At 35.5% G+C, this 25,582-nt stretch overlaps 1 protein-coding gene across 2 annotated transcripts in view; it reads left to right on the top strand.

Annotated features, from left to right (window-relative positions):
- The window catches only part of LOC110443406 (PX domain-containing protein kinase-like protein), a 28,286-nt gene extending 7,373 nt beyond the window's left edge, over positions 1-20,913 (top strand). The window contains exons 6-14 of one of the 2 annotated variants that reach the window (XM_021487613.1): positions 144-387; positions 1,541-1,665; positions 2,151-2,268; positions 4,024-4,102; positions 6,646-6,772; positions 7,382-7,465; positions 8,423-8,534; positions 10,810-10,841; positions 15,950-16,034. In XM_021487613.1, the coding sequence (XP_021343288.1) occupies positions 144-387; positions 1,541-1,665; positions 2,151-2,268; positions 4,024-4,102; positions 6,646-6,772; positions 7,382-7,465; positions 8,423-8,534; positions 10,810-10,841 (921 nt within the window). In that variant the 3' untranslated portion in view covers positions 15,950-16,034. Of the gene's footprint in view, positions 1-143; positions 388-1,540; positions 1,666-2,150; positions 2,269-4,023; positions 4,103-6,645; positions 6,773-7,381; positions 7,466-8,422; positions 8,535-10,809; positions 10,842-15,949 lie in introns of both variants that reach the window. The other variant, XM_021487610.1, reaches the window with a different exon arrangement.
- Positions 20,914-25,582: the final 4,669 nt, after the last annotated feature.

Genomic DNA, 25,582 nt, shown 5'->3' on the forward strand with positions numbered 1-25,582 from the left:
ATACCTGTTTTGTTTACATACAGCATCCATACATCCACCCATACCTGTTTTGTTTACATACAGCATCCATACATCCACCCATACCTGTTTTGTTTACATACATCATCCATACATCCACCCATACCTGTTTTGTTTACATACAGCATCCATACATCCACCCATACCTGTTTGCTGGGGGCATTGAGAGCGGAGGAATGGTGATACAGGATTTTGTGGAGCGGGGAACAATGAGAGATATGTTATGTAAATGTAAACCAAAGTCTCACTACTTAAAAAAGTATTGTAACCCGAAGACTATAATGCCTGTTGACTTGATTGTGGTGAAATCCCTGGGACGTATGATTCTGGAGAGTTTACAGTTTCTACATGAGAAGGGGCTACCTTACGGTAAGTGACGAGTAGATATAATGGATACTTAAGAGTATTATGCAAAGCACTTTAATTTAGTTTAGTTCATGTTCCTGCTGCCATACTTCACCAAGTCAAGAACTGTTTGCACTTTATAGTATTTAAAATTGGTAAGTATATAACAGTAACCGCTATATGATTACATGTATAGGTCAGATGCTGTCAGAGCTTTCAACAGTTTGCTGGTCCAGAAGAGAAATACCGTAATCAATCAATTTCTCATTAAACTTAATCAATATGCTATTTAATCGCTCACTCAGTCATAGCTTGACAAAGTGAACAGTCGGCCTTGAAACGTTGGGAGACGTTACGCATAAACATTGTTTATGGCATAAAGTTTTGCTAATATTTATCAATTTTCACAATACTTTTAAGGGGAAGATGTCTCATGTGTTTTATAGAATAGGAGCATCATCGGTCAAAGGTCAAGGTCTCCGTACTAAAATTAGAAATTCAACCTCCCACTCCTTGTTGCCAATCTTTTAACAAAAGCCAGTTTGAATATGGTTGTCATCAGTCAAAGGTCAAGGTCACTTTTACATAAATTACAATTTCAATATCACACACTCATTTACACTCTGATTTGTTTGTAAATCTTGACAGATTTTCATTGAACTTCACAAAATTATGTTTGCCATATTAGGAGTCATCAGTCAAAGGTCAAGGTCACTGTCACTAATAATTTAATTCTTACCACCATACCCATTGTCATGACTCTAGCAATAGCAGCCACATTTCTTGAAACATTTTATGAAAGTTTACAGTTATATATGTCTTGATAAGCATCATCGACCAAAAGTCAAGGTCACTGTTACTTAAGATAGAATTTTACACAAAGTGGCTTGTCATCACTTTGGCAGAAAATTTCTGAACAGATTTTCACGAAAAATTCACATATATATATTTGCTGTTGGCATAATCTGTAACACGTTTGAGTATTATCATTGTTAGTCAAAGTTCAAGGTTATTGTTACTTATAATAAAATTTATAGAAAATAGCTTGATCTTTGTATAAGTATGATTACAATAAACAAGACATAGGTGCATGCGAGAAGATTTATCACTTGTGGGGCCATGTTTCATACAGGCCCTCTGCACCTTTTATTACTTATATTTTCACCTTTTTTTGTAGGTCACCTGCATGCAGGTAACTTGTTGTTTAACGGTAAGAAGTGTCAGCTGCTGGATCTACATAACTCACTGCTGGGCCTTCCATCATATTACAGACATTTTTTCGTACAGTTCAAAAAGATAAAGGTAAGGTTTTTTATACCATTGAAAAAATCTGTATTATTAATGTTTTGATACTTAAAATTTATATTTATATTTTGTTAAAAAACTATAATTTAGTACTTAAAGACAGGTTTTAAAAGAACTGTTTGTTTTTTTCTCTTTCTTGATAGGGTTGAATTAAAAGAGAGTGTATGCAAAGACCTAGAGTAGCGTGATAGTACTTGACCCTTCCCCATTATTACAACAATTGAGGAAATTTTCATTAAGGATTAAGATTCTGATCATACATTTTTCTGTAAAGACATTTCAAAGTTGAAGTAACAGTTAACATTGTCAGTAAATGGTAGTCATGGTTGATTTAAATTGGCAATTTTTTTTTATTATACTAAGTGTTCCAACTTGTCCCTGTTTGAAATCTTACAAAGTTTTCCTTGTTTGTAAAGCTGTGAAATGTTTTTTAATTAGAATTGAATGTTTTTGTCTAATGGTAATAAATCATTGACTTGTAGACAACCGAGATTATGGATGTATACTGTTTTGGACATCTGTTATACGAGATGTACTTTGGCGAGCAGCTGAAACAGCCGACGTGTGACAAGTTCCCTCCAGCCTGTCCCGCCCAACTCAGTACGTATACTAGAGAATCTCGTACATATACCTGTCCCCCCCCAACTCAGTACGTATACTAGAGAATCTCGTACATATACCTGTCCCGCCCAACTTAGTATGTATACTAGTGAATCTTGTACATATACCTGTCCTGCCCAACTTAGTACGTATACTAGAGAATCTCGTACATATACCTGTCCCGCCCAACTCAGTACGTATACTAGTGAATCTTGTACATATACCTGTCCCGCCCAACTTAGTACGTATACTAGTGAATCTCGTACATATACCTGTCCCGCCCAACTCAGTACGGATACTAGAGAATCTCGTACATATACCTGTCCCGCCCAACTCAGTACGTATACTAGTGAATCTTGCACATATACCTGTCCCGCCCAACTTAGTACGTATACTAGAGAATCTCGTACATATACATGTCCCGCCCAACTCAGTACGTATACTAGTGAATCTTGCACATATACCTGTCCCGCCCAACTTAGTACGTATACTAGAGAATCTCGTACATATACCTGTCCCGACCAACTCAGTATGTATACTAGCGAATCATGTACATATTGCCAGTTGATAGGAGTGAAATACTAGTAATACAATAGTAATGAATCCCAATATAACAATAGGTATAAAATCACAACAAAAATAGTAATAAATCATAATTAAATTATAAGGAAAAAATTATGATAAAGTGATGGTTATGAAATTGTAATAAAATCAAAGTCATAAAATTGAAATAAACTAATAGAGACAAAGTTGTAATAAAATGATAGCAATGAAATTGTTATAAAATATTTATCATGAAATCACTATAAAATGACAGTAACCAAAACTTAATATAACTCTTGTCATGGAATCATCATAAAACAATAGAGGAACATAAAAATACATATTGATACTATATATGTCAAACAATTATGATAAAATCTTGATAAAATGGTCAGATGAATTAAAAAAAGCATATATTGATGTCATTATTACTATATTTGCATCATATAGGGACTCCTATCACTATGATGTAATGCTTAATGGGCTTATTTCTAATATAATGGATTTCTTCAGGCCATTCATTCCTGTGTTTTTCTGAAGCACTCCATGCCCTTATTAAGTTGACAGCAAAACATTAACTTTGAAACAACGACTTATCACTTTTGTTTTCCTTTCCCTATGACGATGAAAATCCTAAAGAATAATTAATGGGGATGTTGATGTAATTTTACCATGGGTATTTTACTATTGAGACTTTTATGAACTGAAAAGCAGTTCACTTTGAATTTGTCTCAAGACCTATTGTGGTTTATACCCATCAACCTCAACAAAACAGAATTCTATCCTTATATTTCCATTCAGTGCAAAATTAATATCTTTTTTTTTATAATTTCTATAATATCGGTCTAGTGCAAGTCTAACACTACAGAAGGTACTGAAGCTTATGACCTCACCACTCAGTGTGAGACGTAGTCCTGTTAGGATGAATAACTTGTTTGCATTGATTACAACAAAAAAACAACTAAAGATGTAAATCATTTTTTTTATTTAATCAAAAACTTTTGAAAAAAAACACACCAACAAATTGAAAACAATCTATTGATAGAACTACTTCCAGTGCTCCGGGGAATAACAGAGTAATCAAATTGATAATATGCTGATGTATTCATATACGAACTCGAAAGTTCATTGAAAAATAACCTTTAAAATGTTTAGTAGGTAAATTGAGTCCAAGTTCAGTAGATATGTAAATATTACCTGTTGTATTACAAGGATCAGCTCTGGAGTCCATTTTGACGACTGAAGCCTGCAAGAATGGCCTCCCTACAGTCCCAGATCTGTTGTCTCATCCGTAAGTATCCATTCTGACCAACAGTGTCAAATCTATTGTCTCACCCATAAGTATCCATACTGACCAACAGTGTCAAATCTATTGTCTCACCCGTAAGTATCCATTCTGACCATCGGTGTCAAATCTATTGTCTCACCCGTAAGTACCCATACTGACCAACAGTGTCAAATCTATTGTCTCACCCATAAGTATCCATTCTGACCAACAGTGTCAAATCTATTGTCTCACCTGTAAGTATCCATACTGACCAACAGTGTCAAATCTACTGTCTCACCCATAAGTATCCATTCTGACCAACAGTGTCAAATCTATTGTCTCACCCGTAAGTATCCATACTGACCAACAGTGTCAAATCTATTGTCTCACCCATAAGTATCCATACTGACCAACAGTGTCAAATCTATTGTCTCACCCGTAAGTATCCATACTGACCAACAGTGTCAAATCTATTGTCTCACCCGTAAGTATCCATACTGACCAACAGTGTCAAATCTATTGTCTCACCTGTAAGTATCCATACTGACCAACAGTGTCAAATCTATTGTCTAATCCGTAAGTATCCATACTGACCAACAGTGTCAAATCTATTGTCTAATCCGTAAGTATCCATACTGACCAACAGTGTCAAATCTATTGTCTAATCCGTAAGTATCCATACTGACCAACAGTGTCAAATCTATTGTCTAATCCGTAAGTATCCATACTGACCAACAGTGTCAAATCTATTGTCTAATCCGTAAGTATCCATACTGACCAACAGTGTCAAATCTATTGTCTAATCCGTAAGTATCCATACTGACCAACAGTGTCAAATCTATTGTCTAATCCGTAAGTATCCATACTGACCAACAGTGTCAAATCTATTGTCTAATCCGTAAGTATCCATACTGACCAACAGTGTCAAATCTATTGTCTAATCCGTAAGTATCCATACTGACCAACAGTGTCAAATCTATTGTCTAATCCGTAAGTATCCATACTGACCAACAGTGTCAATTCTATTGTCTCACCCGTAGGTATCCATACTTACCAACAGTGTCAAATCTATTGTCTCACCCGTAAGTATCCATACTGACCAACAGTGTCAAATCTATTGTCTAACCCGTAAGTATCCATACTGACCAACAGTGTCAAATCTATTGTCTAACCCGTAAGTATCCATACTGACCAACAGTGTCAAATCTATTGTCTAACCCGTAAGAATCCATACTGACCAACAGTGTCAAATCTATTGTCTCACCCATAAGTATCCATACTGACCAACAGTTTCAGATATACTGACCTATCATAAATACACGTTTGCGTCTGCTGACCAACAGTGTCCAATCTAGATCTACTGATCTACCTATTTCAGACTCACGAACCCACTATTGCCTCACCCCTGCTTAAGTACCCAAAATTTTAATTTCCAATGTTGTTTTTCAGATTCATCAATACACGGAAAAATGTGTAATATCAATTCCTGTAAGAGATTTTCATAGGACATTTCGGGGCTGAAAACATCCAATCCCCAAAATAATTGATGGTAAAATCCCAGATTGTTGATGAAAATTGATGCTGAGTTTTTAAAAGATCTTGGTTGCATTGACTACTTCAAAAAAATAAAAATATCTCACTAGAGTTCATTTTGTATGCTCAAGGGGTTACACTCACTTGCTTTCTCTGCACCCCTAGAATATGTCATGTGGAAATTGGAGGCAAACAGCTAGTTATTTGATTGGTCCCAAGTAAAAATGAAAAAGAAAAAATCGCTGAGCTGATACCTATCCTTTGAAGATTACAGAGGAGCAACGCCTGGCTACTTAGCTGGTCAATTTTACAATTACACACAGTCGTGAGATTAATTTGATGTACATCAAATGATCAAACTAGTCTTTCTCATTCTTAAGGGGGTGCACACTGAGCCAATTTTGCCATGACATATTCCAGGGTTGCAGAGAAAGCGTAATTGAGCATAACTCCTGGATTCTCAAGTATGACTCGAGTTCAGATACAAATTACAATAGAAACAATGTTTACCAAGTGTGTTTTAAAAATAAAAATAAAAATAAAAGTGAGGTTAACACAATAGCCAACAAAAAGAAATGAATGAATTGATTTATTCTACAACTTTATTTTTAAATGAATGCTGAGTAATTTTTCTCACCCCCAACTAGTAGTGGAAGGTGTTGCTTTTCCAACGGCGGAGTGAACATTAAGTTTTTGTGTTTTAATTAGTTTCACTGAAAGTATAAGTGCTACACCAAATGAACTTGGATCATAGATGCATCTTAGGTAGTACATCTCAACCCATGCATCAAATGCTAGATGCAGCCTACCTTTCATGGTCCATTGACTTTGTCAGCATCTCTATCAACATTAAGATTTTGTGTTGAAGTTAGTTTCTCTGAAGCTATAATTAAGTGCTACACCAATCAAACTTGAAACGTGCATTGATGGTTAAAGTGGGGCACAGGCGAGACATATAAATCCGAATAGCTTGTTTTTTATGCTTAGTGTATATGTTGATACAGAATGTCTAAGATTTGTTGTATGTATCTTAGACTGTTCAGTGATGTCACACTCCCTGCAACAGACAAGCCTGTCCTAAAGATCCCCAGCAAGCTAAAGGAGGCCATCCGCCTGGCTAAGGAGGACATGGAGAGTCGTCTACAGGAGGAGCAGAAAGTTGTGAGTAGAAAAGAAACACACATGTGCTTCGTTAGTACTATAATTATAATACTGACAAAGTTTTTACAAACCAACTTTAACCTGCCACTGAGAAAAATAGGGAATTGATGAAAAATACTTGAAATGTGCATTGTGCTTGATTTGAATGTCATCGCAGTCTGAAATCATGCACAGACTGACATACTGCCCAGAAATGTTCAGAAATTTTCGGTTGAAGAAGCATTTCCACTAACTGTTACATGGGGGTTATTTTCTTCATTTTGAAGTAATAAAATTGTTATAAAGAGAAAAAAAAGTATTGGTTTCCAATTAGATATCATTAAATTCGTATTTCACTTGTGTGGCAGGCTAATTAATTGTTTTCAATCATGCTGGCACAATCGTGAAAATATTGACGTACTCCGTCAAAATAATTTACAAACACAACTTAATTGATAAAAGAAACATGTTTTCAAGGCTTATAGTTAAATGGAAGCAATATATTGTGAGTATCTATATTCTTCTGTGATATATAAACTTACTTGTTTTTATTCAGCATTTCACCGTCATGGATCTCTGATCGGTATAGTGTTGTTGATATATCTTTCCACTGTATTCTATACTAAACAGTTTCACAAAATCAAGAGGATTTCCAAGGCCAAAGAATTCCATATGTCAGAGGAAGAAAAGAAGAAAAGGAGAAAGTCAAAAAAGGTATCAACACTTTGTTTTGTTAACATAGTACAAGTGAATCAGGTGTCAGCAATGTCAGGTATCAGTAAAGTCAGGTGTCATTAAAAGCAGGTGGCAGTTAAGTCAGGTGTTGGTTAAGACAGGTTATTTGAAAAATCAGGTTTCACTTAACATTTTAATCATTTGAAAGAAAAATTAATGTATTGGAATGCTTTTCATGCCATGCACCTGTAGTTTTTTTTTTTAAGATATATTGATCAGTCATACAGTGAAATCAATAGCTTTACCATCATTTATTGCTTGATAGCATCGTATTTAGTCTAAATCTGATGTTGTAATGTTAGATAGCCTAATATATCTAGAAGACTATCAATCTGTCCTGATTGAAGTGAAAAGATGGATGAAGCATTAAAAATGGGTGGTCAAACATTGTAGTGGATAGCACACTTACCATGAACCTTTCTCCGGGGTTTTTCGTTTTCCTCTCACCCCCTGAACGCTTTCATCAAAACCAACAAGAGTTATTAACATAGGTTGATAAAACTTGTTTCAATACTGCACAGTTGTAAAATTAAGTTTGATTTAAAAAGATAAATAAAAATGATATGATGACCTAATAATGAATAAAATAATCATATGAGCATTGTTCCTGTGTGTATTTCACACCTCTATCCCATGTTCAGTGAGATTGTCTCTTCTCTTACCCCGGACAGGTGTATCCTTGTCTCACCCCACCCTAGAGTTAAGATGGGGGGGGGGGGGGATTTTTAAGATTGGCAACTTAAGAATATTTCCCCTCAGGTTGAGATTCCCCGTCTCCCCTCAAGGGACATCTTCGCTAGCCAAGGTTTACGATCCAGTACGATGGATCGTACCGGATCGTACCGGATCGTAGCCCTTGGCTAGCAAAGATGCTCAAGGGAGTGAATGGTTTCATCATTCTTATCACATTACATTTTACTCTTACCAACATTACAGAAAGCTTTAGAGGATGGCGTACAAGATCAAACCACAACCAGCTCATCAGATTCCACTGTATCTTCTAGTAGTTCTTCTACAAACACAAAGGTGGCACCACCATCTGTTCCAGGTAAGGATTCGTACGTGTAGTACTAGTTGTGTTGTATGGATGGCATTTGGGATTTGAGGCTGTGATTCATGCTATTTTCCCACTAATACATTTTTTCTATTGAGTTTTAAACAATTAAGATCAGGAAAAAAAATAGATTTTTTTTAATTATTATTAAATGGAATATTGATTCTAATGTTTTTGTTGATTCCACCAGTTTTTAAAGGGTGGGATGTTGAACGATAAGAAAGTTACTTTAAGTCTGTAATTTTCTTTTTTGCTTATTTGTTTTATATACAGTTATTTCAGAATGTGAACAAAATATTTTACTCATGTGATTTTATATATATCTCAATCTGTTGTTCAGTCATGTGTGTCTATATAGCTATTCAAGTCTATTACCTTTTATCCTCATCTGATGTTCAGTCAAGTGTGTCTATAGCTATTCAAGTCTATTACTTTTTATCCTCATTTGATGTTCAGTCAACTGTGTCTATAGCTATTCAAGTCAATTACCTTTTATCCTCATCTGATGTTCAGTCAACTGTGTCTATAGCTATTCAAGTCTATTACCTTTTATTCTCATCTGATGTTCAGTCAACTGTGTCTATAGCTATTCAAGTCTATTACCTTTTATCCTCATCTGATGTTCAGTCAACTGTCTATAGCAGTTCAAGTTTATAAATGTATATCTCATCTGATGTTCAGTCAAGTGTGACTGTAGCTATTCAAGTCTATAGATGTATATATCTCATCTGATGTTCAGTCAACTGTGACTATAGCTATTCAAGTCTTTAGTTGTATATATCTCATATGATGTTCAGTCAACTGTATCTATATATCAGTTCAAGTCTATAAATGTAGATCTCATCTGATGTTCAGTCAACTGTGACTGTAGCTGTTCAAACCTATTGTTCAAGTCTATAGTTGTATATAGCAGTGTCTATATACAACTGTGTCTATAGCAGTTCAAGTCTATAAATGTATATATCTCATCTGATGTTCAGTCAACTATGTCTAGCTGTTCATTTTACATGAAAACTCCTTATTTAAGACTCTTCAGTTTCTAAGAAAATCTACAGAATATCAATTTCGTTAAAACAAGTTAAACATTTATTTGATTTTCACCTGAACAAAAACCCATGGAATACGGATTAACAAGGTTCTTACTATTTCTACTGTGTGTAGTCAATATCTACTGTGTGCAGTTAATATCTACTGTGTGAACTTGTATAAACAGATGCTGTGAAATAACATTTGCTTATGTCTGTTGAATTCATATTGGAGCAAATAATCAACTTAAGAGACAAGCTTTTGTAGAAGATTTCCATACAGTTCTCTTGTTTCTTAATTCTCAATTTGGTACATTCATTGTACTAGTTGGGCTTTAAAAATTGTTTGAGTTTGTTTCTAATCTACATAACTGCACAATCTCATAAGACTTTGGACTGGTATTTAGGCATCTTCCTTCCAAAAATACCTGAAACTATATAGGTAGTTCATACAAACTTAAGTCAGCTCTTTCTTACTGGGTATTTTGGCAGTACAGCTAAAAAGGATGGGATCCAAATGAATAGTTTTTAGAAATTTTAAGGTTAAGAATTGATGAAGTAAGACATTGGAAAGACATTTGGAAAGAGAGTAATTTTAGGGGGAGGAACTGTTATCTACACAATTATGGTATGCCTGGGGCTCTTTTCTGCACAGCTATTAATTAGGGAAAGGGGCTCTAACACTGGTGACTAGAAAAGGAGTAAAATACTCAGAATAGGGTAAAATAACCTGTAAAGGAGTAAAATAACCTGGCAAGGAGTATTTTTTTACCAGGTATGTTTTATTTTACCCCTGAAAAAGTTAGTTTACCCCCTGACAAGTAAAAGTACTTCCCTCTTTTTTTTATTTTTTTTTTTACTCCTGGCTGTTTTATTTTACGCCTAACTTTTTATTTTAGCCCTCATAAATAATATCTGCACAATCAGTGTATGTGTGTTGATGGGGATGCATGTGATTGTGTTTGGGGGGGGGGGGGGGGGGGGGGGGGACTCTCGTCATACATGTACCTATTCATATTTAAGAAGAGAAGAAGGGATGAAGGAGCTCATGTTTTCACAATTAAAATGAGGGAAATTTTTTTCTTCACAATAAGGAGGATAAGCAGGGATTGGTAGGGCTCTTATCTGCAAAAAAGGATTATAGGGTAATTCGAAAATTAGAAGAGGAAGCAAGTGAATTTTTATTTTTAAAGATTTCAATAATCTGCTGTGTAAAGTAATAGGTTGTTAAATGTGTATTTCAGAAGAGACTGACCAGCAGGTCCACAATAGTTAGGTACTGTGCGTCCCTAATTACTTACTTTCTGTGCCTGCTCTATCAAAACTGCATGACTAATCGGTGTTTGTGACTAAAATTAGCTTTTCTGCCTAACTTGTACATGTAGTGGTTTATCAGCTAATGTTTGTAACTAGTTTATGGCTGTTAATTTTAAACTAACTTTTTAACACATTTGATAGCTTTTTTAATATAATGTATACTGAATCCATCGCTTGGAAAAGTGTGGCTTGTACATTCTTATGTATTTACATGTTATATGTCTGTCTGTCCTTCTTGTTTATGATAATTTTTTCTGGGCCATCTTTCTCCTATACATTAAAACTATAAGCAGCAGTGCTATGTATTTTCTGCTCCATGGACCATCAATTAAAAAAAATCTTTTTTGGCATTAAAGTTTTTTTGCCACATTTTTATTCAGGTTCACAAAACTTACGATGGTGCTACATCTTAATGCAGATGTGTCATTTACTAAATCTAGGTCACAGTGACCTAGAGTTTCTGCTGGACTAAGCATCAAAGGAGATTTGTTTCAAGGCCAAAGTTGTTACGATGGTATCTAATGTGTTTCAGTTAGTGTTACAGCTCACTCAAAGCTACTGTTTGTAAAGAGTAAATGCTTGTTTCTAATAAACGGTTTTAGCTCACCTGGATTTAAGGGCCAAGAGACCTTATGTCTAGGTGTGTCCTACATCTGTCCTTCCAGTCTCAAATTTTATGCTTAGTTGAAAGACTTCTTCTGAATAATCAAGAGGCCCAGGATGACGATATTTAGCCAGTAGCATACTAGATTGAAGGGCCATCAAGTTTGTTAAAATGAATAACCTTGACCCACTTTCAAGGTCTCAGCTAGGGGTCAAATATGCTAAAACCTTTAAACATCTTTTGAATAACCAACAGTCCTAGGGTAACAATATTTAGTCAGTAACATGCTGGGGATGAAGGGCTATTAAATGTTTGAATAAATGACCTTGACCCACTTTGAAGGGTCAAATGTGTTAAAACCTTAAATTAATTCTTCTGAATAACTAAGAGTCCTAGGGTAATGATATCTGTCCTGTCACTTTATGGTGTGAATTGTATTAAGTGTTAGATCTGGATTAATTACCTGGACCAATTTGAAGGTGACATTAGTAAAACATTTAAAAATCTTCTAACGATGTAGATCAAGTGATAAAATCTCCCAACAAAGATCCATAATGTGTAGTGTAATAATATTAAGCCTAGTAACATAGATCTGACCTTGAAACTCTTTGAAGGTCACAGATGTGATGTAAATAACAGATGAGCGATACAGGTCTATGGGGCCTCTTGTTTATGAACAAGGAATTTAATTGTTGCTATATATAATCTGTAACTAAACTAACATGAGGTATATTTGTAACAATGTACTAATTTTATCAAGCATTCTACATTTCATAGTTAAGCAATATGTATTTTCATAATATTATTTAACTGTTTTATAATATCAGCTATATTAATATTGTGATTCAATTGTATTGCTTTGCAGTAAGCTTAATAACAGCTATCATTTAGTTCACATGTAGGATTGCATAATAATCAAGCTTATTGCAAATGTTTTGCTCGCTAAAAAGTCAAATTTATGTCCTCTAGCAAGAAATTGTCTTGTAAACTTAAAACTCCATAATAAATTAAATCATTCCTACAGAAGACAGATTTCTGATTTTGTTTGTATGTACAGTACACTAGTGTTGATATTCTTGTTAAAGATATACATTGATTAGGTTGCCTTACAAGCTTCAGCTGTAGGGAATTTCCCTTTTGCTTAGCGGTAGATCATCGGGCTGGAGAGCCAAGGGTCGTGGGTTCAAGCCTCAGCATCAGCACTATCTTTATCACTTTTCCTCGTCCTACTACAAATTGGTGCCGTTGACCCTCCCCGTGCAAGGTAGGAGAACACTTGGCGGGGTGTCAAAGAACCTGGGTTGGTGTTTGAAAAAGGGGGGAATACTGTAAAAATGTGCATTGATTAGGTTGCCTTTCAAGCGTCGGCTGTAGGGAATTTCCCTTAAGCTCAGTGATAGAGTATCGGGCTGGAGAGCCAAGGGTCGCGGACGCGAGCCCAAGCATCAACACTATTTTTATCACTATTCTTCGTCCTACTACATTCTAATCTTATGCAATGTTTAAAAATGAGCGCCTCATAGGACCAGTTTGTGAACCATGCATTACAGTTAAAATTATGTTTCTTGAGATAGATGCCACAGCTGATGTTTTAGTGCAATTTTGTATTGCCTAAAGACTTTTCTTTGCTTATGTTATTGTTATTTTGTGTCATGTCGTATTTATATCAGAACTTGTAATGGCATGATTTTAAAAATCTCTCTCTGTGTTGTATCTCCTGTGTAGATATGGTGCTGGGCTGTTACACAGATATGGTGGTTGTGCATGTGAATCTATTGTATATGCCGATTTTGGATTCTGTACCATGATTTCCTGCATACTACCAAAACAGGGGCACAGCCCCCAGGGATCTGAAATGTTGCATTTAAAAAGATATTGCCTGATTATATCTGCGTCGTAAGATTGCTCATGGGTAATACGTTGAATACACTCATGTAATGAAAGCTTGGAGATGATCAAAATGTTTGTCACTATGTTCCTCAAATAAATAAATGTGACCCTGGATAAATAAACAAATTTGGAAATGATCTGGAATTAATTATTAAACAGATAAAATTGTGTGATATTGTTCTATCTGGTTCTTCTGCACAAACTAGAAAAAAAACTAACACACAAAGCCTGCCTAATTGTGTAACCATTTATGTAAGAAGAAAAAAATGTGTGGCTTGCTTTACAAGAAAACCACAAAAGAAATTTTCAGATGTTAAAAACATATAGCGTGTGGGATGTGTGCAAGAAATTACGGTAACCCATTTTATGACATAGGGCTCAAATGTTATGTATAGTGAATATGTAAATATATTGTATATCGTAGATACATATATATATATATATTAGATGACACACATTTTCCCTTTATTCTCATTGGTTGAATCATAATCACGTGGAGGTTCATGATTTGCGGTATTAACTTGGTGTTACTATTTTTAGAAACAGTAGCTATATATATAGGTTAATATTCACTAATCAAATGCAATACTTTTCTCTGTAAAATTTTCGTATGTTTTATATTTTAAATGATTAAAACTATATTTAGCATCTAATATAGCATCAAGGACTTTTTTAATGAATATGTGGCTATATGGACCTGAGAAAGAGATATTGACCGAGACGAAGGTGAGGTTAATATCAATTTCTCAGGTCCATATGCTGTTACCACATATTAATACACATTGCAGTAACAATAAAGGACTTTTATTTCGGTAAATATGTGGTTATATGGACCTGAGGAAGTGATATTGACCTCAACTTTGCCTCGGTCATTATAACTTTTTCAGGTTCATATAATCTTATATTCACCTACCAGGTAAACAAAAGTCCATAATTGATAAATATACCATCAGTTGTGTTCCGTGTACCAAGGGAGATAATCTCTTGTGTCCAAAATGGTGGTGTGCCAGAATTGACGATCTTTTCCTGAAAAAAACTTGCAATTGCTTACACTTATGTATTTTGTGCAACCCCCCCCNTACACGAGTTTTTATGGTATATACAAAAAGGTTCCAAATCAGGTGACTGTTGTTTATCATGTTTATCTAACTTGGGTAAAAAATAATTTTCATAATTAATTAGTTAGCAAAAATAAGAACACTTCTAAAAAACAAGTTTGTATTTTAGAGTGTAATAGTCAACACCTACTATTTAAAGAAAATCTTTGTCATTTTATTAACTTTCTAATCTTTCCTGAAGAAAACTTATATGCAAATACATGAATATTTAAAAATATAGTGATCTGATTGAATGAAATTCATTATCGCAAAATGGAGTCGCTAGAGTGATAAGTTCAAAATTGTAATGTAGCTATAGTAGGTATTACTGAAAAATGACAAGGTGATCTTCTTTCTATCGGCCTGTTCAGTGTTTTGCACATCATGGGGGGATTTGTGTCATTTGTAGTGCCTTATTGTCTTTCACCTCAGGTTTACTTATAAAACCTTACTGACTCCATCAAGCTCATATGATAGAGATGTTCTCTGATAAATATGAATTGCAAACAATGTATAAATAGATGTTACGTTGTATAGAATTGACAGATTCTACAGCAACGATGCAAAATGTCTGTATCTATGCATGCTCTAGTTCAGCTTGGGGATAGTTTAGCAAAGTTATTGTGAAACACCACAACTAAGAAAAACGTTAGTTTTTTTAGATGTCATGGTTTGGATACATGTATTTGGATATCACGTGCACTGATTCACACTGTTTGGTTTTTATGCTTATCTAACTGAAGTCACTGAAATTTTGAAAAATTCTCAAGAAAGCCAACAAATATGAAATAAACTAACCTGTATCTATGGTTTAAAGCTGACAGTGCAAGTTAAAAAGCTTTCAACTTAGATTAAAAAAAAATCAAAAAAAAAAATCTGGTTTTGAGAACTTCCCCAGTGACTATCTCTCCCGGCTATCGTTTCTATTAAAAGGAAGTGCTGACATTTTTTTTTGTTTTAAATTTCAATTGAAAGCTCTTTAACTTGCACTGTCAGCTTTAAGGAAATTCTATATACTGTGATTTTTTTAAAAATTATTTTTCAATGACAGGAGTCCCATTGTACTGTAGTCAATTGTTCTTTCACGTTTTTAATTTAGTTATTAACTAACATTTGTTGTAGAATTGAAATATATGAATAAACAAAATATTCAATGGTTCCTCTTCAACATCATTCATGGTGTATATGTATATTTATTGAGTACGGTATTTCAGATATGCATTATACATGTCGTTGCATCAAGACTTTTGATTCAACCTTATATTACAATTACATGTTGCCTTTGAATTGTGACTTCACTATCAATTTTAAATCGTGTTTTCTGTAGTGAAGATATTAGTCCCATTGTGCTGAAGATTTTCCATATTTCAACTGATCAAAATGTTAAAAAAAAAAAAAAAAAAATTGAAAATGATTTATTGCTTATCTCATACTTATCGTTGATCTAACATTGTTCTTTTTTTCCCTATTTTGCAGCACCCCCACCCCCTCCTCCATCTGCTCCCACTGTGGGAGGGGTACCGCCCCCACCTCCTCCTCCACCTATGGGTGCCCCTGCCCCTCCACCACCTCCGCCAACTGCCCCCTCTGGAGCCGCTCCCCCTCCTGCAACGGGACAAAGAGGCGCTCTCCTTAGCTCTATAGCCGGCTTCAAGAAAGGAGCGCTGAAGAAAAGTGTCACGGTCGACAAAAGTGGTCCCAAGCTTTGATAGTCTATATAGAAGTGTAAAAGGCTGTGTTGTAACTTACATGTATTTGTAGCTATCATTTCAGCTGTTTTAAATTTGCTAAAATTGTTTAATATGTTTAATTTAGCATCATAGGGGTATGATTATAGTTTCATATTCATATAACAAATAGTTTTTATTAGCTCATCTGCTCAAAGGGCAAATGAGCCGCGATTTATATACTAATGGCAATGAATGGTGAAATTCATGAATTATTATGACAAAAATGATGACGAACAGTAAATGACATACAGACTGATTATATTTAGAGTATTCAAATTAAGAAAACAAAAAATGCATGTATCAACTGTTTAACTTTTAATTACAGGTAAACTGAAAATGTGTAATGTATTTGAATTTTAAATGTATATGTGATTCAGGTGTGAAAGGCTTTCTTTTCTATCATTTTCACACTGCCTTAGATGTATATACAGGCGTCAGAAACGCTGCCTTCTGCCATACTTCTTGTTCATACAATCACGCCGTAACGTTGTCATTCTGACAGACAGGTAAACATCATAGGACAGGAATCGATTGGGAATCCCATCTCAGGGCGGCAAACATTTAATTAGTTCAAAGTAAGTAGCTTTGACTTATAAACAGGATACTCGTTATTAGAACAAATTAATCATAGACACTTTTATACGGTCTATAGTATGATAGCTATAGCTAGTTTGAGAACAAGGTCAACTAATGCATGACAACTATCTTATAAAAGCTTTTGTTTAAAATCTATTGTATTAGATTAGAACTGTTGTTAAAGAAAGTTTGTATAAAAGCTATTGTTTGAGAACTGTTGTATAAAAGCTATTGTTTGAGAACTATTGTATAAAAGCTATTGTTTGAGAACTATTGTATAAAAGCTATTGTTTGAGGAATATTATATAAAATATTAGCTATTGGTTGAATACTATAGTTCAAGAGCTCTTGTTTGAGAACTCACTTAGATTGAGTGTTTTGTGATAACAGGACCGGAGCTTTGATAGTAAAACTCTTTTAAATATACATGTTCTCATTTACCAAAACCAAAGTGTATGATGTTAAATGGATTTTATTACTTTTTCATTTTCTTTTCAAGATTTGGTACTGTTTAAAACATATTTATATACAAGTTTTTGAAATTAGATTAAAATTTGAGATTTCTTGATTTGTTTTACAAGCAAACTAGTTCTAAAATACGGTATATCGTATTTATTCTACCTCGGATCAATGAAGAGAAATAATGATGTAATGAGATTGTGATGAATCATAATTTTCCATCAGTTTGTGATAAAGTATATTGGATAAAAACGTAGCTTTACAACATGTGTTTCAGAGATAAAACAGATGTTTTTGTGATGTTGTATTGTGTTGAATTAGGATAACTAATGTCCCCTTTGTTTTGCATGTCATTGTTTGACAGAAAATAATTGTGACATGGTTTTTCACGTTAAGGAAACAAAGCTAAGGAAACGTCATTGTAAGATTTCTGTTTTAAATAAAAAAAATGATGAAAGTGCTGCTGTATATCCTAGATTTAAGCTGAATTATGAAATTTGCTTATGATAAAATGGCTAAATAGACACTATCATTGATATGCTATTGGGGCATACAACATATAGTGTTACTCCGTCCCATCCTGTGGCGTCCTGTCCTGACTCAGTGTCATATAGCTCGAAGGTTTTCATTTCTTAACAAATGTAGATATACATGTATGGATAGCAGCGAAGCAGAGAAATGATGATTTAGGTATATAAGTGGCAGTGTAGTTAGGTGGCAGTGAAGTGGGGTATACATGATGTTCTGGTACATGGTTGGCAGTGTAGTGGGGTTTATATGATGTTCTGGTACATGGTTGGCCGTGTAGTGGGGTGTATATGATGTTCTGGTACATGGTTGGCAGTGTAGTGGGGTGTACATAATGTTCTGGTACATGGTTGGCAGTGTAGTGGGGTTTATATGATGATCTGGTACATGGTTGGCAGTGTAGTGGGGTGTACATGATGTTCTGGTACATGGTTGGCAGTGTAGTGGGGTTTACATAATGTTCTGGTACATGGTTGGCAGTGTAGTGGGGTTTATATGATGATCTGGTACATGGTTGGCAGTGTAGTGGGGTTTACATGATGTTCTGGTACATGGTTGGCAGTGTAGTGGGGTTTACATAATGTTCTGGTACATGGTTGGCAGTGTAGTGGGGTTTATATGATGATCTGGTACATGGTTGGCAGTGTAGTGGGGTTTACATGATGTTCTGGTACATGGTTGGCAGTGTAGTGGGGTTTACATGATGTTCTGGTACATGGTTGGCAGTGTAGTGGGGTTTACATAATGTTCTGGTACATGGTTGGCAGTGTAGTGGGGTTTATATGATGTTCTGGTACATGGTTGGCAGTGTAGTGGGGTTTACATGATGTTCTGGTACATGGTTGGCAGTGTAGTGGGGTTTATATGATGTTCTGGTACATGGTTGGCAGTGTAGTGGGGTTTACATGATGTTCTGGTACATGGTTGGCAGTGTAGTGGGGTTTATATGATGTTCTGGTACATGGTTGGCAGTGTAGTGGGGTTTACATGATGTTCTGGTACATGGTTGGCAGTGTAGTGGGGTTTATATGATGTTCTGGTACATGGTTGGCAGTGTAGTGGGGTTTACATAATGTTCTGGTACATGGATGGCAGTGTAGTGGGGTTTATATGATGTTCTGGTACATGGTTGGCAGTGTAGTGGGGTTTATATGATGATCTGGTGCATGGTTGGCAGTGTAGTGGGGTGTACATGATGTTCTGTTACATGGTTGGCAGTGTAGTGGGGTTTATATGATTTACTGGTATATAAGTGGCAGTGTAATGGGATATACTTGATGTGCTGGTATATAAATGGCAATGTAGTGGGGTTTCCAAGATGTGCTGTTATATAAGTGGCAGTGTAGTGGGGTTTCCAAGATGTGCTGGTATATGAGTGTAATGAGGTGTGTAGACTGTACATGTAAACAATGTTTGAGATTCTATGATGTGAATACTCTGGAGAAAACTTACAAAATCCGTTGTGATGTCATTATCTGACTTAAATCATCAATACTCCAAAGCTGACCTTCTTTGCAATGTTTAGATGGATTTTCAATGAGTTGTCCCCCTTCATCAAAACGTTTAAAATGTAACAACTGTTTCAGGCAATGGCTTTTATTATACCTCAAGTGTATTGCTACTCATTATTTTTAAACATGATGTTTAGTATAGTAAAAAGTGTTGGTTCTTTAGAACACACCATTCATCCACTGTCACCACCAAAAAGGGGAAAAAAGTTATTCTTTCGTTAATATTTCGATTTGTCTCTGCAAGAATGTATTTTTTTATGTGTACAAATATTGTAACTTACCAAGGGTTTTTTAAAATACATGTGATATTCTGTGGCCATGCTTAATGTATTGACTAATCAATGCTGTAATGTTATTTATAAAAGGATAGATAGGAACATACTGGACATCTATTTGTGATTTGGCACCAGTGCTAAATGTATGACCATGTACCAGTATAAGGTAGATTAATACCTTCCATAATATTTAATCAAAAGGAAGGAAAAAGAAATTGATTTCAACTGACTAAATTTTAAGTCAGTGTATGACACTGTATGCATGTGCGTATGTCATTGTATTAATCTTCACGTGTTAGAAATCGATTTTTTTAGACCATAAGTCTATTTTATTGTCAATTTCAGATATAGGCACCCTAGAAGGTGCAGAAACAGTGCTGCTTACCAGAGTTTATGTTGCACTATGAACACTGGTTTACCAAAAAAAATACATAAATGTCTGTCGAGGGCTTGTGTGCACACAGGCAAACAGAAACATTGGGATTTTGGCAATTAAAACAAACAATTATTATTATTATTTTCATTTACACACATGATCAGATAAACCTATATTAACATTTTTGTAAACACACACACACACACACACACAAACACACACACACACACACACACCAGTACACATTGATGCACTGCTAGGCAGCACAGGGACTTGATAATTCTTTTACACCTATATTTGGACCTAAACTACATGTACATGTAATTCAGAGTATTTTTCACATTTCAGGGGTTTAGATAAACTTTCGGTAAAAAAATTCCCAACACCTATGGTGATATAAACGAGAAGGGAGGAGTGCTCTCGAAGTCTAAAAAATTTACCGCCCCCAACCCCCCCCACCCTAACTTAATTGCTTGAATCTTGTAAATATCAACATTGGGGGTGGCATTTTTTTTACCGAAAATTTATATAAACCCCTGACATGTGAAAAATCACTCTGATCACCTTAGTTTAGGTCCAAATATATAGCTGTAACAAATTCTCAAGTCACTGTGATAAGCAGGTGCAATATGTAGCTATATTGTGTACATACATTAAGTATGTATCAGCTCCCAGGAACCTGAATAGTCCAAATTTGATAGTTGCTTATTTTTTCTATGCTTTATTAAAAAAAGCAATTTCACATTCATCATGAACACTTAGATGTCTGTTTCACACTTGTTGGGTTGATGTCCATCAGATATATTTATGTATTGATCAGTTAAAGTTTTGTCTGAAGTTAGTTGAAGACTGTTTCATGATCCTGGGATAAGGTGACTGCATTTTTACCTGTTTATGTGCCATAAAAAATATGCTTAGTCCAAATGTTAACTTTGCAAAAACTAAATATGTGTTACATGGGAATAAAAGCTACTCAAGTCGTTTTCATATTGTGTTTTATGCTAATTTTAATCTATTTAAGGGTCTATGTACCACTGCTATGAACTCAACCTATAAATTGGAAACGGGTTTTTTTTGCCGGCATGATAATAGTGTTGATAAATCATTTAGAAAAGAACATCATTCCTTGTGGGACTTTCATGAAAAAATGATATAAATGAAGTAGAAACGTAATCCACATAAGTGTTTTGAGTGTAAAAAGTTAGCGGGGCCAGACCAAGGTTCGAACCCCATCCTCCATATCCAGGGGTTACGCGCGCGCGCTCACATTCGCTCTCTGCACCCCTGGAATTCTAAATCAAAATCAACATACAAGGCATTCAAATTTTGGAACAGGATGCGTCTTTCGTCGTTAAAAAGTAAGCACTCACAAAAAAAGTGAAAGGCATTTTCACCGGGATGGCCACAATTACAAACTGGACTTTCAACAAGGTTTACCCTATGAAGATCATATTTAAGTGGACTACACTGATATCTTAGTTTTGTATGCAAAATGTTTAATTTACGTTCACTGAAACCTAAGTAGATTGGCGGAGGAGATAATTCGTTTGAAGTTAGCGAGTTTTTAAAAGAATGTAAAGAAGTCAATGATCGTACTGAAAGGTCCAATGAATTCCAACTGCGAAGAGTTGAAGGTATAAAAGATGAATTTGTTAGAGAAATCCTGAAAGGAAGAAATCTATAAAAGATGTAACGGTTATTTTCTGCAACGGTAGATGGCAATAGATCATTTAAATAGTCCGGAGTTAATTTATTGAGCATCTTGTACAAAAGTTGAAGTTTTCTGCGTTTTCTTCGATTCGAAAGAGTTTCAAGACAAGATTCAAAAAGTAAATCTTCGATTCTGGCATAAGAAGGAAGTCCATTAATTACACGAATAGCTTCTCTTTGGGCTTTCTCTAACATGTTTCATAAGTTGTACAACCATCCCACAATTCACAAGCATATTCTAAAACTGGTAAAATAAAGGATTTATAAATCTTTAAAAGATTATCTCGATTCAATAAGTATTTGAGTCTACGTAAGACGTTGACTTTTTTCATAACTGAAGTTGGACCTCATCTGAGGTGTTCACAGTAATTGTATACGCTTTAGGGGTTTAGATAAATTTTCAGTAAAGGTATCACCCCCAATGATGATTCTCGTATATACAATCTGTATACATGTACCATCGAAGGGGGTGGCATTTTTACCAAAATAGGATATAAACCCCTAAAACGCACACTATTTCTCGGAACACATATTAGGTGTAAGCTGTAACCAAATTCACTAAGGTTTCCCATAGACAATTCACTTGCTTGAGATTTTCCTCAGCTTTTATGTGTATTATTATATTACAAGTGGTCCCTAGGTCCCTGTTGTACAATAGGTAGTACACACTATTTACCACGCACTCCTTGATATACAATTGTACTATTGCTACCATGAACTCTATATGCATACAATGACCTCTCCTTCCTACTCCTCTATTTCCATCTATAGTTTCATTCTCTCCATAGTCATCAGCATTCCACGCCCATATCCTCACAACTAGTTAATCCCGAGTGTTTAATTGCTTATCTACAGTCACGGAGAACGTCCATACACCCGTGTATCCTAAAACATCTTAACCCACCGTGATGGGTAAAGCTTCTGGTGAATCTCAGTGGTTGCCATACGCTGTTGCCACTAAAAGCTGTAGACAGCTCTTTTAAGTTTATGTTTCAAAAGTCTACTGTATTGTACCGTATCGTTTTGTATTGTACTTACGCAGAAACAAAAGAAATCCGGCTGAATATGAATCGATTCATTACTTATGTTTTCCATTGATTTTGACAATAAATTGATATGTAAATTTAAAAATTATAATATGTATTGAATGAATTTTTCGCACTTGAAATTCACCAAATTAGATTTTTATTTAACCCCTTAAAGAGATTAATTGTCTTCCAAATCCGTGTCTGTAGACATATAGTTTAGTACAGAAAAAGTGGAACCACAAACCAATACAAACCGGTACAAACAAGTAGATTTCAGCACAGTTATACAACGTAGTTTTTGTAAACGTCTCTATGACCGTCATAGTAACCTCTCATATTGAAATGATGCTGTTGAAGGCAATATCGTTATAAGTATCTTGTAGATTAAAACTTTCGTTTTAAATGAAAAACGGGAACTACGAATTTCTTTCCATTTTACATGACGTTTAATTTATGATTTTTTAAATGTCACAGTTAGTTCACTGTGGCGTTGACCTTAATAGTCGAAAGAATTTTTTTATTTAATTGGCTTCACCAATATACCGTGGCTAATTGATGAGAGTTTGTCATCAAAGTTAAAATTCTGTCCATGAAATATATTTCCATTTCCACTGCAAGATCCTCTAAACATTACCAGATTAAATTGCATTCAAATGGCTATACTATTTACATATGCCCTTCCCATTTTTAGGTCACCTGAGCTTTAGCTCAAGTGACCTATTGCTATCCGTTTTCGTCCGTCGTCGTCCGTCGTCCGTCGTACGTCGTCCGTCGTCCGTCGTCCGTCGTCCGTTAACATTTTACATTTCAAACTTAAAGTCAAGTTCTGCTGGGCCGATTGAACTGAAAGTTGATAGGAATGATCGCCTCATGGTCCTGACAAAGTGTTGTTATTTTTCGGGTCGATCAGAAATCCAATATGGCCGCCACGGCCGCCATTTTGAAAACCTATTTCAAACTTAAAGTCAAGTTCTGCTGGACCGATTGAACTGAAAGTTGGTAGGAATGATCGCCTCATGGTCCTGACAAAGTGTTGTTATTTTTCGGGTCAATCAGAAATACAATTTGGCTGCCATGGCCGCTATTTTGCTACTAAGTTCTAATAGGCCGATCTCACTTAAAATTGGTCTAGGAATGATCAGCTCATGGTCCTGACAAAGTTAAGTTAACATTATACTATTTTTTACTCAAATTGGTACATATTTCAACAACAAAAATAAATACTATAGACTCAGGTGACCGTTAAGGCCCATGGGCCTCTTGTTCATTAACTCTATGGAAAGTCAGTCTGCTGTTACTGGACAGTAACTGCAGTCTGCATTATCTGGTCACATGATAACGGTTTCCGTGACGTCAGAGTTAGCAACCACTCCCACCGTTATAGCGACGTCATCAATTTGTACGAAAGCCGCCATCTTGTTGTCGTTTGGTTCATGCAGACAATGAAGACATCCAGAATAGGAAGTTAAGTTCTTACTTTTGTATTATAATGTTCTGCACATATGGTTAGAGCATTTAACTGCATTTAACAGTTGTCGCCTGGTTGCATTTTCTAATGACGACAGTTGTTTGGAAAGTTTTCAGTCGGATCATGGCCGTCTGCGGCTGTTCCAAGAATTGAACCAGTGAGGTTTTGCGGCAGCAGGAAACATGAATTAGGCTCATCCGACTAATTAATAAGAGACAGGTCGTATGAGGAAATGTAAATATAACGATTGAACGTTCGTCAGATTGCAGTTACAGCCAAATTGAATGCAATCTGGGTGACATATAAATAATCATGACGTCATTCTATTTATCTGTCACCCAGATTGCATTCATATTGGCTGTAACTGCAATCTGACAGACGTTCAATTCTTAATTGAACGCAATTTGGTCAGTGTCATTTTGAGGCTTCTCCTCCCGCCTCGAATAACGTAAGACAACCGTTAGAAGCAAACATGTTTAAGACGTTAGGCTGTTACAGGAATCTCGTTTGTTTAGCTAATAACCAATATTAATGCCGATATAACGCAATATGGCTACATACATAATTGTGTTTACCATGGGCTAGGGTTTCATTGAATATGTCTGTAACCGATTTGCGTTCTGCGTTATTGGTAAATTAGTCTTTCACGATACCGTTAACTAGTTCAGAGATAGAGATCAAAGACACCATTGAATTCTACCTATATGTCGTATGAAGTTGTTACCAGAGCGTGTATCTCAGGATGTTTTCTTTTATTCTACTTTTTTATTTATCTATACAATTTCCTTTCGTGGTTCGAGAAGTCTATAATGCACCGCTGCTTGTAAGAAGTTTTATAGCAAAATAATTTAATTCTGAAACTAGCCAAAAGCAAAAAACATATTTATTGATAATCTATGAAGATAACAGTACATGTATAATATGTTCATGGTAATTGTGTCCCATCGGTTCCAGTTACCTAGCACCTATTGGAAGTCATCAAGATGATTTTTTTACTGCAGTGGTGACTTAATACATGGTTAATACAGGTTCGTCAAACATGAAAAAATACGATGACACAAATTTACATAGATAGCGGGGTAGAGAGAGAGAGAGAGAGAGAGAGAGAGAGAGAGAGAGAGAGAGAGAGAGAGAGAGAGAGAGAGAGAGAGAGAGAGAGAGAGAGAGAGAGAGAGAGAGAGAGAGAGAGAGAGAGAGAGAGAGAGAGAGAGAGAGAGAGAGAGAGAGAGAGAGAGAGAGAGAGAGAGAGAGAGAGAGAGAGAGAGAGAGAGAGAGAGAGAGAGAGAGAGAGAGAGAGAGAGAGAGAGAGAGAGAGAGAGAGAGAGAGAGAGAGAGAGAGAGAGAGAGAGAGAGAGAGAGAGAGAGAGAGAGAGAGAGAGAGAGACGGGAAGATTCTTATTTCACTGGGAAATACGGCAGGTCCTGATTTACCACGAAGGTCCGAGTTT

Source organism: Mizuhopecten yessoensis, unplaced genomic scaffold, assembly GCF_002113885.1.
Source record: "Mizuhopecten yessoensis strain PY_sf001 unplaced genomic scaffold, ASM211388v2 scaffold716345, whole genome shotgun sequence".
NCBI lineage: Eukaryota > Metazoa > Mollusca > Bivalvia > Pectinida > Pectinidae > Mizuhopecten > Mizuhopecten yessoensis.